The sequence below is a fragment of the Phyllobates terribilis genome, unplaced genomic scaffold, assembly GCF_046119375.1.
Source record: "Phyllobates terribilis strain yellow unplaced genomic scaffold, ASM4611937v1 Scaffold_8__6_contigs__length_399053987, whole genome shotgun sequence".
Taxonomy (NCBI): domain Eukaryota; kingdom Metazoa; phylum Chordata; class Amphibia; order Anura; family Dendrobatidae; genus Phyllobates; species Phyllobates terribilis.
Window position 1 is genome coordinate 335,250,750 of NW_027362768.1, and position 15,728 is coordinate 335,266,477.

At 35.4% G+C, this 15,728-nt stretch overlaps 1 protein-coding gene across 16 annotated transcripts in view; it reads right to left on the reverse strand.

Annotated features, from left to right (window-relative positions):
- Window positions 1-1,512: 1,512 nt before the first annotated feature.
- Window positions 1,513-15,728, reverse strand: part of CADPS (calcium dependent secretion activator) — a 646,882-nt gene continuing 632,666 nt past the window's right edge. For all 16 annotated transcript variants that reach the window (XM_073644657.1, XM_073644651.1, XM_073644660.1 and 13 more), the window contains 2 exons: window positions 11,100-11,204; window positions 1,513-2,751 (listed from right to left, as the gene is read on the reverse strand). In XM_073644657.1, the coding sequence (XP_073500758.1) occupies window positions 2,572-2,751; window positions 11,100-11,204 (285 nt within the window). In that variant the 3' untranslated portion in view covers window positions 1,513-2,571. The remainder of the gene's footprint in view (window positions 2,752-11,099; window positions 11,205-15,728) is intronic.

Sequence of the window (15,728 nt, forward strand, 5' to 3'; positions counted from 1 at the left end):
TATCCTCTATGGTTCCAGCATTGGCTCTCGTCTGTGTGTGCTGACTGCAGTGGTGTCATCACAACAACAGTGCATATCATTGCTGCAGCCAATCTCTGAGCTCAGCGGCTTATGTCATCTACATTGGCAAAGCCAATGAGCACAGTGATTGGCTGCAGTGGTAATGAGCTCTGTTGCTATGACAGCTGCACTGCAGCTAGTATACAGCAGCATGGAGAGCTAGGGCTGGACCTGGAAAGGATATTACGATTTCATTATTTTAACACAGCGCTAGCCAATAAAGGCCAGTAGTATTTAGGTGTAAAACTTCTTTAAAACACCACTTCTGCATTTTTTTAGCTGGATTGGTGCTACTATCGTAAGATCCCTACACCTAGTATTTTACTTACCACCCAACGTCTTCAGCTCTTCCCAGTGCCACTCTGGTGTCACGGGTGTGTCAGATGTAACAGACAGTCGCTCTGCATCTGGCTGCAGAAGGTCTCTGCTTTTGGCATTGCAGACGCCTTCTTAATCCTTCTGACGTTTGGACCCAGTGGCAACTTCCCTCTTGCTCTGATTGACACACCCTTTTCTGGGTGTTGATAAACTCTCAGTCTGCTTCAGGGAGTCGCCGGTGATATTCTCATTTTCCCTTGTGAAGGCTTGGAGCTATAGCAGTCGGCTAGCTTCCTCTCTGGTGCCCTTGGAGGACGTTTTGTGTTATCTCTCTGGTGTCTGCTCAAGCTAAGTTTTCCCCTTTTGTTTGTCTCCCTTGTTGTCTTTACTTTATAGTGGGGACTGACCAGTGTTCACCCCCCTCCCTACCTAGCTCTAGGTATATACAGGGCTTAGGTTTCCTGCTTGGTGATTGGTGTGGAACCAATATAGGGACAATAGGGTAGATTGGATGTTATTAGATCTGCCTAGGAGTCTCCACTCCCCCTTTTCCTAGTGTCTGGGCTTCCTTCCCCTTATCCCTTCGCATTGCACTTAGTCTTTCACATACTGTGCATGACATCCGGTCCCATGCCGACATCTTGTGACTGCAACTTCTGACTGGTTTGGAAGTCAGAGGTAACGGTCATGAGCTTTCAATCTAAGTCTATTAGAGCCAGAATGACGCTCTCATAGACTTGCATTGAAAAGTGACCTCCAGCTCGCTCCAGCAAGACTAGGGTATGAGACTAGGGTCAGGGAACTTAGATTAGCAGCACCACTCCACCTCTGCAATAAAAAGGAAAAACACCGGAGTGCTGCTTTAAAGGGAACCTGTTGTGACCAACTTGTTTCGTGACCTTCCATGTAGGGACCATTCGTGTAACATGGGCATCCAGCAGCCAAAAGCCTAATAATTAAGGAGGTCCACTTCTACCTCCAAAGCAGGTGGAGTTGCCCATTATGATGAGCTATTGGACGGCAAAGGGCCCATATATTGTTCTTGCACAGGGGTCCTCTTCTGATGGTGTCACCTCCTGTTTTAAAGAGTCATCAAAGTAATCATATCTCAATAAGTGATCACACCACACTTAGGACATCTGAATAGTTATTTAATGAGAAGCCACAGTCCTTACACTTTTACAACTGTAGGCTTTTGTAAGGCAAAAGCAAGATGGATCCACTATTTTACACAGATAAAAAGCTTCTTGAGGGACCCCGGTGTGACATGCAGTTACTGGTCAAAATGCAATGTACATGGCAGATATAAAAACAATTGTGAACACAAAATTATGTAAATTAAGGTTACAATCTACGGAAATAAGTATTGTATATTCTTATAAACACAGTTTATAGTCTAAGTCTGTTATTAAAGTTGTCTTTTTTTTTTAGATTTTTTTTTATACATACACTTTTATTAAAACCTAAACAAAATGTAACTGTAACATTTATAGAGACATTAACATAAAGTTTGTTTTTCTTTTTTTTTTTTTTTTCAACAGTTGCTTGTTCGGTTGTCTCATATCTATGACGAGAACAGTTGTGTTTTTTTTTCTGGAATACTAATCCGCCGATATGTAACCTCTAGGTAACTAACAGAATGTTCAAGTAAAAGTGTATGACTTATAGAGATTCGGATGAGCGAAACCTCGGAGTTTCAATTATATATCACCATAGATAAACCTCATTGGGTGTAGCCTCTTTCTTATAATTTTTCATTATTTGGGAAGGGAAATAAAGACTCTATTATTTCATTCATTTGAGCGGATGGCATCCACGCAACAGAAATGACATTACTATCACTCATAGGCACAATAATTTACCATCGACGTATATACATTACAGGAATGAAGCGTTGGATATTTTTTTTTGCTGAAAACAGGGACATACCTAGCATGTTTTCCTATATATTTCAATTAACAGTATTAAACAATGGTGCTCTATATTGCTTATGAACCTATAGATTTGAAGTTAGGAAACCCATGAACCAAATGTAGTGCGTTATTTTTCTTTTGTTATCACACAGCTAGAATGAGAATTGTATTGGTAAAATTGGTATGGGCATTTGGAGCGGACAGAAAATTCCCTAATGTGGCTAACAGACATGCACTGGGTACTGGGCTACATCCCATAGAGACTCTACAACCGGATAATTTAATCATCTTCTTCATCTTCTTCATCGCTATCCTTCATGGTTATGCCTTGGAGGCCTCCACCTTCGCTGACTGAAGCCGTTGCCTCCTCCACTGTTAGCCGGTTTCGGATTGTATCGTAGGTCTTGCTGTTTAACGTTGAGTCCAGTACACCTTGCAATCGGAAATCTCGATAGGTTTTCTACAAAGATGGATAAAGATATTATATAGCATAGATCATAGAATCATAGAAAGTTAGAGTTGGAAGGGACCTCCAGGATCATCGTGTCCAATCCCCTGCTCCATGCAGGATTCACTAAACTATCTCAGACAGATGTCTGTCCAGCCTCTTTTTGAAGACTTCCATTAAAGGAGAACTCACCACCTCTCGTGGAAGCCTATTCCACTCATTCCACGCTGGCTGATCTTATTCTGATCCAATAGCCAGTCAATGGAGGCTTTAACTCAATAAATACATAGTATTTAGCTTCTCCTAAGATGCAATTAGCCGCTAATGATAATGGCTGATAGTAAATAACTAAACCATCTCGGACAGATATCTGTCCAGCCTCTGTTCGAAGACTTCTATTGAAGGAGAACTCACCACCACTCGTGGACACATGTTCCACTCATTCCATACCGGCTGATCTTATTCTGATCCAATAACCATTTGATGGAGGCTTTAACTCAATAAGTACATAGTTTTTAGCTTCTCCTAAAATGCAAATAGCTTCTAATGATAACGGCTGATAGTAAAACTCTAAACCATCTTGGACAGATGACCGTCCAGCCTCTGTTCAAAGACTTCTATTGAAGGAGAACTCACCACCTCTCGTGGAAGCCTGTTCCATTCATTCCACATTGGATGATCTTATTCTGATCCAATAACCAGTCGATGGAGGCTTTAACTCAATAAGTACATAGTTTTTAGCTTCTCCTAAGATGCAATTAGGCGCTAATGATAACGGCTGATAGTAAAATAAATAGTAAATAAGGTGAAAATGAAGCTGATACATCAGTAGCGATGGCGACGTTTTAGAATTTTCTCTTTTCACACCAATTTCACTGTAACAGTAGAATTTTTTACAGCTTTACACATGGCACCACTACAGCCCATTATGTTCCCGATAGGCATAACTTATTAGTGACTTGTTTAATGAGGTGATGATTCTGTGATCTTAACCCTTGCGAGGCAAAACACCTTCACCAAATGTTGTGACAAGTGGCAATTTCCAAGAATTGACAAGATTTATACATAAATAGGGCGGATATAGCAGATTGTCTCAGCTGAGTATCAAAAACCTTCAGTATGTGTGTAATGTATCATTTTTATTTAGTACATAAACTATGTTATTATATTCAAAAAACGTAGTATTTTATAATGACACAACTTTAGGTTGTCTATAGTGTTTTGAAAAATTCTTTAAAATATTATATATATAGAATATATTATTTTTTTGGGGAGGGTGATAAAAAACTGCAATTTTGAAATATTTTAGATTTGTTCTTTAGGGTTTTTTGTGCGGCAATCAGCAGGTGGTATAAATATTTTTTTTTATTTTATTAAAAGGTCAATATAATTATGATGATCAAAAATGTATATTTTTTGAGGGGGATGATAAAAACAGCAATTTTGCAATATTTTACATTTGTTTATTTTTAGGGCTTTTTGTGCGACAATCAGCAGGTGGAATAATTTTTTTTTCACTTTATTAAAATGTCAGTACAATTATGTTGGTTGGAAATTTTTATATACATATATAATAGATTTTTTGGGGGGGTGATGATAAAAGCAGCAATTCTACAATATTTTAGATTTGTTTTTTAAGGCTTTTCTTTTAACTTTATTAAAGAGTCAGTACAATTATGATGATAGGAAATTTATGTATATTTATTGAGGGTGGAGATGATAAAAATAGCAATTCTGCAATATTTTGGATTTGTATCTTTAGGGCTTTTTTTGCAACATTCACCAGATGATATAAATTATTTTTTTTACATTTTTTATGGGTAATTTATGGTGATAACAAATATATATATATATTTTCATATTTTACTAATTTTGCATTATAAACACATGGTAAACTTTTCTCTTTTTTATTTTTCCATCATCTCTGCTGTATGAGGATTTTTGTAAGGATGAATTAACAATTTAATTGGTAATGTTTTAATGTACGTATGACTTTTTGTTATTGCTTTTGTTTTTTTGGGGAGCAGGATAAATAAAAAAATAATTACATTATTTTTATTTATTTATTTTTAAACTGTATCTTTTTCTACCGTGCATGTTAATTAACATAATCAATTTAAAGTAATTTTGGACAATGCACTACAATTTTGTGTACCTTTTAATTGTTTATTATATATATATATATATATATATATATATATATATATATATGTAATAAAGTATTCAAAATTGAATTTTGTTGTCATTTTTTTAGATATTTTTTATACGAAAACTACTATCTTCTATCAGAAGGTACATTACAGATATTCTCTACTGAAAGAATTGCTCCTAATGGAGACTAGTGCTGTAATACGATGCCATACGGCACACAGTGTCATACCTGTGCCAAGTGTCAGACTGAAGAACATTGGGCCCACCAGAGGATTTGATTCTGAGGGTCAACGTTTCTACACCGCTCAAGAGCCACATAGAAGCTGCAAGGTTTGCACTATGAACTCTCCTGAAGGAGAAGCCAGGGCCCACCGGAGGATTCTCCGGTTCTCTGGTGGGCCAGTCCAACCCTGCTTGCGCCTGATGCTCTGTGGTACTCATGATCCCATATGTTGGCCATTCACATGAGGCTGAATCTACACTGCAAATTTGGCCACGACACGTCATGCATCCACAGATCGCTCTCTGCAGCCTCTACATCACAACGTAATGCAGGTGAATGGGGTAGAATTGCGATTTCTTGGGTACCGCGATCATGATAGTTCTAAAAAGTCAGAAGCATTAGGATTTTTTGTGACTTGCTTGTCGCTGTTGTGTTACCGTTGGCGTTGCAAATACACGCCATTCATCTGAATTTAGCTGTGATGTAGCAGCGGGATAGAGCAATTTTTTTGCAGTCTGTCTCAGCAAAAATTGCCGTATACTCCCAGTCTTAGATAGCTGTGGGCCAAATGATTCATCCCACAGCTATCTCTCCTGACTCCCCCATGTGTAGGAACACCCAGCTCAGCCAAGTATTCCTGTATTCTCTATGAGGGAGCTGCCAAAATCATCTGGCAGTAGCTTATATCCCCATTGAACAAAAATATTGGACCAGTTGCCTGCTTTTTATGTTCCCAAACATAATTTGTCAGGGGACAGTAGGGATGCATTAGCTCTTATCTTATATTTTCAATCTTTTATCTAATGTTTATGGTGGCCTTAAGACCCAATGGCCAACAAATTTGAGAAATGTAGTATTGTCTTAAGACTAGTGTTGAGCGAGTATGTTCTGTTCCGAGTATGCTCGGGCCGAGCTCCGAGTATTTACCGCTGCTCAGTGATATGTTTGAATCGCTCCCGTGTGCATGATTTGCAACTGTTTGACAGCTTTATTACATGTGAGGAATGTGCAAGAAATAGACATTCCTCACATGTATTAAAACTGTCAAACAGTCGCAAATCATGCACACTGGAGCGATTCAAACATAACACCGAGCAGCTGTAACTACTCGGTGCTCGACCCAAGCATACTCGGCGAAAGGGTTAATAGAACATACTCGCTCATCACTAAATAAGACCTCTAATCAGCCAAACAAATTATCCTAAAAAATGCTTGTTCCAGATCATTGACCGATGAAAACCTAACACCGATAACAAAATAGTAAAGGAAGGGGAGGGTGGGATAAGTTCCAGCACTTCAGAAAAATATATTAGGTTTAAAAAAAATCACATTTATTACTTAACTGAAAGATGTATGAAAAAAATAAAAAAGAAAGAGGAAAAAACTCATATGACCCTCACGCATTTTAGACCTATGAATAAGGACTAGCTATAATCCAAAATGCGTAAGGTTCATATGAGTTTTTCCTCTTTCTTTTATATTTGTTTCATGCATCTTTAAATGAGGTAATAAATGTGATTTTTTTTTTAACTTAACATATTCTGCGATGCTAGAACTTATCGCTTACCCCTTCCTTCATTACTTTGTGGTCTGCTCGAAGTTGCCGGTCTGGAGGATTCCGTGCATTGACCTATAGGGCACTGGCACATTTATTACGGTTTATTTGTAAGCAGATTTATCTTTTCCCTTTTTCATTATATCACCAATAAGCCAAGGAATAAGAAAAATGATCATTTGCTGGCTGATTGGATGGCTTATGCAAGCCCCTAAATAATCATTGCCAGCAGCATATCTCCCCAATTAAACAGGGATGCTGCCAATAATATGTAGACTACATGGTGAGCAAATTACCATATTATAAATAATTTTTTTCTGGGCAAAAAGAAAAGTTCTCAAATTCCACATTCTACCGGATGCAGGACTACTCTGGTCTGTGATTGGCTGCAGTGGTCAAGTGACATTGAACAGCGGAAAAGCATCAAGTCACCTGATCTCTGCAGCCAATCAAAAGCTTGACCGTTTCTATGTCTAGTAGAAAGGCGATGTCTACACTTCTTGCGCTGAAGCTGACTTTGCTGTATCAGGGTTGGTACCAGTAGGTGAGCATCAATTAGTTTGCTGTCTTTTCCAGCCCCTGCGGAACTTTTCTTTTTGCCCAGTCAACCACCTTAAATACCGTGTAACATCTTTGGTCCGCACTCTTTTATGATCAGAAAATCTGCCCCAGTAAGCTCTGCTTTAGATTGGGGGTAATGTGCAATTTTTTGGGGGTCGGGTGGTGATGCAATTAAATGATCTTGTCACTAAAACTTAATTAAATATTTCAAAATATTTTCTCTTATTTCAAAAGAGCAACAACAACAACCCAAAATTAGGGATGAGCGGACCTGTGGCACCTTGCTTCTAAGGAGCCATCGCATGGAACTGCCTTGTTCCGGGTGGGAAACAATGCAGAAAATAGGAAGAAATTTCCAGCGATCAGGAAATAAAATCTCCAAAAACTTTATTAATGAAAATGATTAATGAAAATCCAATAAACTATTAACATGGAAATCAGCAACCACCAAGTGTCCAATATTAAGATCGACGCGTTTCGACTGAACCAGTCTTAGCCAAGATCATGACTAAGACTGGTGCAGTCGACACCCGTCAATCTTAATATTGGTGGTTGCTGATTTCCATATTTATGGCTTTATTGGATTTTCATAAATAAAGTTTTTGGACATTTTATTTCCTGATCGCTGGATATTTCTTCCTATTTTCTCCTTATAAGTCAATGGAGTTAGAACTTTGTATGCTGTAAAATGGTCGTAGTAAGGGCGAGGGGGCTGCCTAAGGAAATTGAGTTTCTCTCTCTCTCTGTTCTCCTGGAGCTCTGAACACTAAAATGGACTACAGGAACAAGTCCGTGTTAGGATTTCAGCAATGGACACTAGGTGTCCGCTACGAACCCTGAACTTTACAGTTTGGGTTCGCTCAGGAGGGATAGCTAATACTAGAGAAGAGAGAGAGAGGATTCAAAAAGACCTAAATAAACTGGAGCAGTGGGCAGCAACCAACAGAATGGTTTTTAACAGGGAAAAATGCAAAGTACTACATCTGGGCAATAAAAATGAAAAAAGCATATACAGAATGGGAGGAATAGAGCTAAGCAACAGTACATGTGAAAAAGACTTAGGTATACTAATAGATCATAGACTAAACATGAGTCAACAGTGTGATGCAGCAGCAAAAAAGGCAAATACAATTCTGGGATGTATTAACAGAAGCATACAGTCTAGATCACGTGAAGTCATTATCGGTCTTTACTCCTCTTTGGTCAGACCTCATCTGGAATACTGTGTACAGTTTTGGGCACCACATTTTAAAAAAGACATAGACAAACTGGAGCAAGTTCAGAGAAGAGCGACCAGAATGGTGACTGGTCTGCAAACCATGTCCTATGAGGAACGGTTGCAGGATTTGGGGATGTTTAGCTTGCAAAAAAGAAGACTGAGAGGAGACTTAATAGCTGTCTACAAATATGTCAAGGGCTGTCACATTGTAGAAGGATCATCTTTATTCTCATTTGCACAAGGAAAGACTAGAAGCAATGGGATGAAACTAAATGGGAGGAGACACAGATTAGATATTAGAAAAAACTTTTTGACAGTTAGGGTGATTAATGAGTGGAACAGGCTGCCACGAGAGGTGGTGAGTTCCCCTTCAATGGACGTCTTCAAACAGAGGCTGGACAGACATCTGTCTGAGATGATCTAGTGAATCCTGCTTTGAGCAGGGGGTTGGACCAGATGACCCAGGAGGTCCCTTCCAACTCTACATTCTATGATTCTATGATCTCTACCCAAAATTATAATTATTTTACGAAACTGTATTGGGGGAAAAAATATCCAAAGTTTTTAACCCAACTAAAATAAATGAATTAAAATTAAGTAGTTAAATTGCCAAATGTGAGTTGTCTGAACTCTACGTATTAACACAGTGCGTCACAATTGTTATCGTGCATCCCGCTGTAACAGATTTGTGGTGATGAAAAAAGCGGTGGCAAAAGCTATTTATAAACTCGATGCCTGACGTCTCAGCAAAAGAGGAAGGAAGAAAAAAAAACCGATGTCATTGGCATTCACAAAACAAGGTATCATTATTAGCAGTTTAAAACGTAAGTGTCAAAACACCTGCATAATAAGCCGTTTTAATTAATATTACAACTTCTGTACCTGGGGACGGCACAACGCTCGGAATAACGATCCGTATTTCAGTAACATCTTAAGCCGTAAGACGCTGATACATAAACACATTTGGTACAATTTCTTTATGCATCTTAAATAAATGCAATATAAAAAGAGTCTAAATAGGTAAAAAAAAATATATATATTTTTAAATACTTTTTTTTTCCAACAGTTAATTTTATTAAGATCTGGAAATAGCAGCCTAAGATTAAAAACAAATGTAATGAACGTTGTTTAATTGAGTAAGCTTTCCTACAATCTTATTTCATGGTAAACCACTGTGATTTCACACTGAAATAATTATCATTAGCCTAAGACACGCATACACAGGAATAAAAATATACTTTCCGGGTATGTGATCTCACCTTTGTGATCTCTTATAGTTCAGTGTAAACACCCATTGTAAGAGAAACGACTTCAGTTAATTATGAGAACAATATCGATTTGCATTTTGTTTAATGATCATTGAATACATTAAGTCGTGCTGCGAAGAAATATTTGCATCACTGGCGGAAGCATTTTTTTTTATTTTTCATAAAAAAAAAATTATTAAACTATTATATTATGATTAAAAAAACTGTTATTTATATATTTTGAATTACATTTTTTTTAATGAAAATTGTTGGAAAGCCAGAAAAAATTATTTCTTAAAATCAAAAGATAAATAAATGATTGCAATAAAAAAAAATAATATCCATTGATTAATTATATATTACAAAAAAGAAAAGAGCAGCATAATAAACGTAGTCTCTCATTGCAAATTTACAGCTGATCTATCATTTATTTAATGAAATAGCATTTATTTATTGTTAATTCATTATGCCTGTCATTTTATTAAATAACTACTTATTACTTTATTATATGTAATGCTAATTGTATTAAATAATTACTTAATACTTTATGTCTAAAAATTATTTTGTTAAATTATTACTTTAATTATTATGTCTTACAGTCATTTTATTAAATAATTACTTACTAAAGTGATAAGTAAATATTTCCTAAAATATAAAATAAAGTAATAAGTAATTTTTAGAAGTAATTATTTCAGAAAAGTACTATTACACATAACAAAGCAATATGTGTAATAGCCATTTTATTAAATAATTACTTATAAAAATTACTTATTGCTTTATATATTTTTATTAAATAATTACTTTTTACAGTACTTTATTATGTGCAATAGTCATTTTATTAATTAATGTTTGTTTATTTTTTGAAAAATGCAAAATTTAATAAATCTTATTAAATAATTACTTATAAAAATTATTAATTGCTTTATATATTTCATTAAATGATTACATATTTAAATCATTTATTGCTTTATATATTTTATTAAATAATTACTTATAAAAATGATTTATTGCTTTATATATTTTATTAAATAATTATAGATTTAAATTATTTATTGCTTTATATATTTTATTGAATAATTACTTATACAAATTATTTATTGATTTATATATTTTATTAAATAATTACTTATTACTTTATATACTATGTCTAATAGTCATTTTATTAAATAATTACTTATTAAGGTACTTTATTATGTGTAATAGTCATTTGATTAATTAATGTTTGTTTCTTTTTTTTCCGAAAATGTAAACTATTTTAATCAATCCGATTTAAAATAAAAAAAAGATAAAAAAAAAAAGCAGACTAAGTGTAATAAATCTTGACAAGTGAAAAAAAACAATCACAAGAAAAAAAAAGACAAGCATTACATATGATAGCTATATGAAATAAATATAATAATATACCTTGACAATCCTAATGAGGGTTTTCAGCTGATAGATATGAAGTTGAAGGTCCATACGGTCAGTGAGCCATGTGCAAACAACATTCATTGAACTGGTGTACCATTGCTGAAAAACAGATAAAAGTTCTCCAGACACACAGTAAAAAAAAGCAACAAAAGTTTAATAAAAGCCCAAAAGGCGGCCAATTTTAATTTTTAATTTTTTTTTAATTTTGGAAAATGAATTTTTTTTCTTGTATTTAAACACATTAATCAAATTGCTAAAAACACATAAACAAGAGAGAAACAAAGCAAAACTTAGAATTATAAAATAATACAAAATGTAACGTCATAATAAAACATATTTCAACTTACCTTTTTTTAAGGAATATATATATATATATATATATAAAAAAATAAAAATCTGCATTTGACTTATCTAAATGTAACAGGAAACGCAAAGACACCTACTGTAATTGCCTCCTTGTAATATATTCTATGGGTGTTTGCTTTTCAGCATGTCGGATACAACCTGAAGTGTAATAACTTGCTGCGGGTTTGCATATCCAACGTGTTATCAATTTGCTTTAAATTACAAGAATATTAACAGAACACATACACATACAAATGAGCTTTGATCAAGCTGTTGAAATAATTCTTCCCTCTAAGAGGGTTAATTTTGCTTCTTGCCTGTGAAAAATGCTTGAAGCTGTGTCACTGCAGACTGCCACCCCTGCAGAGCAAGATGTCTCTTGAGCAATGCACTTCTAAAATACTGTTTAGAGATTCATATTTCATTTCCACTTAGCAACACTGAAATGGTGTTATCATTCATCAACCTGCACAACGAGCTTATAACTATGGGCACCATACTTCTAAAACGGAGTGTAAAATATATATTATGCAATTACAAAAAAGGGGGGTAAAAAATATTTGTACCGTAGACTTATTCTATAAAGCCTGTTAAAAATAATCCATAATTTTGCCCAAAAATTATCCAATAAAAATTGCAGCATTGCCCTGTAATATAACTAACCTAAAAATAGTAGTAAAATTGTTTTATACTATTGGGAGATGTCAAATATGGAGTATATAGTATTATACTAGGTATGCAAAAAAATTGTAATTCAAAGTATATATAGAGCAAAATAGGGATGTATAAAAAAGATATAGGGATATAATAATATCAACAGAAAATAATATTAATACAAGTATAGGATTTAAAGAAAATACTATCACCGATTGATAGTATGGTGGAATTAATAATGACAACGTGATTTTTAGAGGAGGAAATCATGCGAGTTTGTTGGCCTAAACATGAGGCGGCAAAACAATTAAGGGCTTATTTGAATGTCAATTTTGATTGTTTTTTTTTGTTCAATTTTCATCCATTTTTTGGTCCATTCTTTTTTTTTACCATCGTAATGGTATCTCATTTTTTTTGCATGAAAAAATAAAGTTCCTAAGCTTCTCTTACCCATTACACAATAAAAAACGGACAGCATTAGGATTAAACACAGATGGCATTTGCGTGCTGTCTGTGTTTTTCACGGACCAATTGACTTGAATGGGTGATTAGGATCCACAAATTGGAACAAAGTCAATACTGTTCTACCTCTATATGGGTTCGGGTCCTATTCACAAAAAGAAACCCAAAAGAGAACATGTATATGAAACAGCAACGTGTGAATGAGCCCCAAAGCTCAGTTTCGAAGAGATGTACAGTTGCATGACTGCCATTGATTCCTACAAAAAAATACAATGTGTGGTGCTTTGCATACTGAGGTACTCAAAAGTGTAATTGACTATTGTTTTCAATAATGTTCATAAAAAAAGTATACAAAAAATAGAAAGTCAATTCAGCGCACCAGTTATGTGTTAGAGATAAGTATCCCAGGAGACTTCCAGGGTAGACCGTCCGTTGTCTGGGTGTGGTGCACTGAGTATGCACTGGTTTGGCTTCCAGGTCTCTCAATAGTCCAAAAGGGATGTTCTCCAGCACCAAAAGAAAGTAGTTAAAACTTAGCCTTTAATCATATAGGATAAAAAAAATGGGAGAATGTTCACATATTAAAAAAGAAAACCCATAATGCTTACGCGTTTCTGGTAGAATAACCTTTATTCATAGCTATAATTAAGGGTTATTCTGCCCGAAATGTGTAAGCATTATGTGTTTTCTTTTTTCATTTTTTTTATCCTACATGATTAAAGGCTGTTTTAACTACTTTCTCTTGGTGATGGAAAACATCCCCTTTTGGACTAGAAAAAAGTATGCCACAATTTATCAGCCAAAAATAAGCCACTGGTTAAAGATATGTTTGGTTAATATTATGTGTTACGCATAGAACATCATCGCTTACTTGTAAACTTTACTGGTAGCAGGTCATATAATACATAAGCAAAAGAGAAGAGCCCCTTAGGACCCTCATCTATCAGCTAAAGTAGAGTGACACAAAACGCATCTCTTTTTTTTAGGTCCAAACATTACATGGCCATTCGATGATTTGGGCCCAATGGGAAATGATCAATGTTTTATTTCCCCTGTGATGGTGCCGTAGGAAAATGGAATACTTGTAGTAGAGTTCTTCCAACTATTACAACTCCCAGCAGTGGGACTCCCTGTGATCGGCTTATCCAGTCAGGACCCGTCCAACAAGGGACTGTTAATGGCGTCAACTCAAATCCATTATTCATTCATGTTCTTAAAAGAAAAATACAATAATTAAGGAGCAAGTATTGGACATTGGGTCTCCTATAAAGCTCAAACTTGAAAATAGTCGAACCTAAGCATGGAAAAAGTTTTTTTTTTTTTAAAAAAAAAAAAAAGAGAAATGGTTATTGGGACACAAGTCTATTTAATAGTAATTGTTGTACCAACTTTATTCAAGAGGGACTTTTCTACTGAAATAGCACCAGAATATTCAAGTGATTAGAATTGGGGTTCAGTACAAATTACAATTGCCCATGTGCCCCCTGTAAATGAGTTTCATACAGTAAAAATCTGTATGGTTCCAAATACTGTGCTACTCCCATACAGTAAACTCAAAGTAATAGGCCTTTTCTAGCACTAATAGATATTCCTGACGAAGGTATCAGTATAATCCAAAAACGTGTAGACATTTTATCAATGGTGTAAAGAAGTATTGTTTAAAAAGGCACAGTACTCTGTGCTTTTTTTTATCATGGGAGAAGCGTGTTTTTCAATCCCTTGAACTTTCTACTGTACAAAACTCGTCTCAACTGATGGACCAGATTGGCTACGGGAGGAGGTTTTCCAGGTGTACAAGGCATTACCAGATGCTTGTTCCATGAAGAGCTTTCCCATTTCTTGTTTTCCAGTATACTATCACATGTACTCCTGTAAACATTTAGGTCTACAGTGCTTCTGTCCCCTCATTCTTCTGATCAAAGGGGGTTTTGAAGATCAGACTTTTACTGATGGAACATTGATGGTCTATACTTAGGATTGGCCATCAACATTTGATCCCTGATTCCTTTTAGGAATCAGCACTTAATTTAGTCATTTTAAGCAAATTTTCAGTTTTTTTCTACAATAGAATTAATACATTGATTTATTTATATTTTTTTCTACTACTACATACAGTTCCTAAGCTCAGCTGGACACATGACATAAACTATCTATGTATAGTAGCTTTGAAAAACCCACAAGGAGTAGTATCTCCTTCCTGAGGACCTCACAATAAATTGGGTGTTCTGCTTCCACCATTGTAGTTTCAGACAAATACATTCCATATTCTGATTTTGATGAGATCAGTGCACTTAAACTGATGAAATAATCTTTCTATCAAACTACAGTCCGCACCCTGCAGGGCAGAGGCAGTAAGGTGTGAGGCAAAATATTAGGGGTCACCACATTAACTTTTCTTACAGTGTGGTAAATTTTAAAAGGGTCATAATATAATTTGACATTTCCTTCTCAGTAGAGAAGCAATTAATCCATTAGAATAAGTTTATGCCCCATCTATGCTCAGATATTGGAGCAGGTGTTTAACTACAAGCATAAAGCCTTCATTTAGATCCTTTGTAATTGCCTCTGGTGACCATTAGCAAATTATGGAGATCAGAGTAGCAGAGTGAAAATATATATATATTTTTTTCTCCAATTGTCTCATTAATAGTCATTTTTCTTCTATTACGTCGACCACCACTTAATTTGGTGTGATGTTTGCTTAATCCTGGCTGTTAAATGGACGAATCTAAGCATGGTTGGTACACATCATGGCTTACTATATGTGTACATAACAAAATATTACTAACATCTAGAGCAGGTCTTCTCAAGCTTCTTCCACATGGCCTTCACCAGCCAGAACAGGTGTTGCCTTGGCATCACCAAAGGTCAAAGTCAACGCTAAAATGAAAAGTTGATCCAGGTTTGTTTTTTGTTGGTTTCCTAAACCAGATGTGATGTCAAAACAAGACCAAAAGTCAACAATGTTGGAAACCAGAGATTGGTGAAGCCCCGTGGAGCATATAATTAATTTTGCCAAAATTGTCTCCCTACCTGCCTGAGCAGGTAGGGTTTTTTTTCACCAGTGACACACACTTCACAGTTTGAGAAGAATTCTTGGAATAGGATAGACAGGGCTTTCATACTTATGCTGGCTATGCTTAGAGTGATGTCTTACTACCA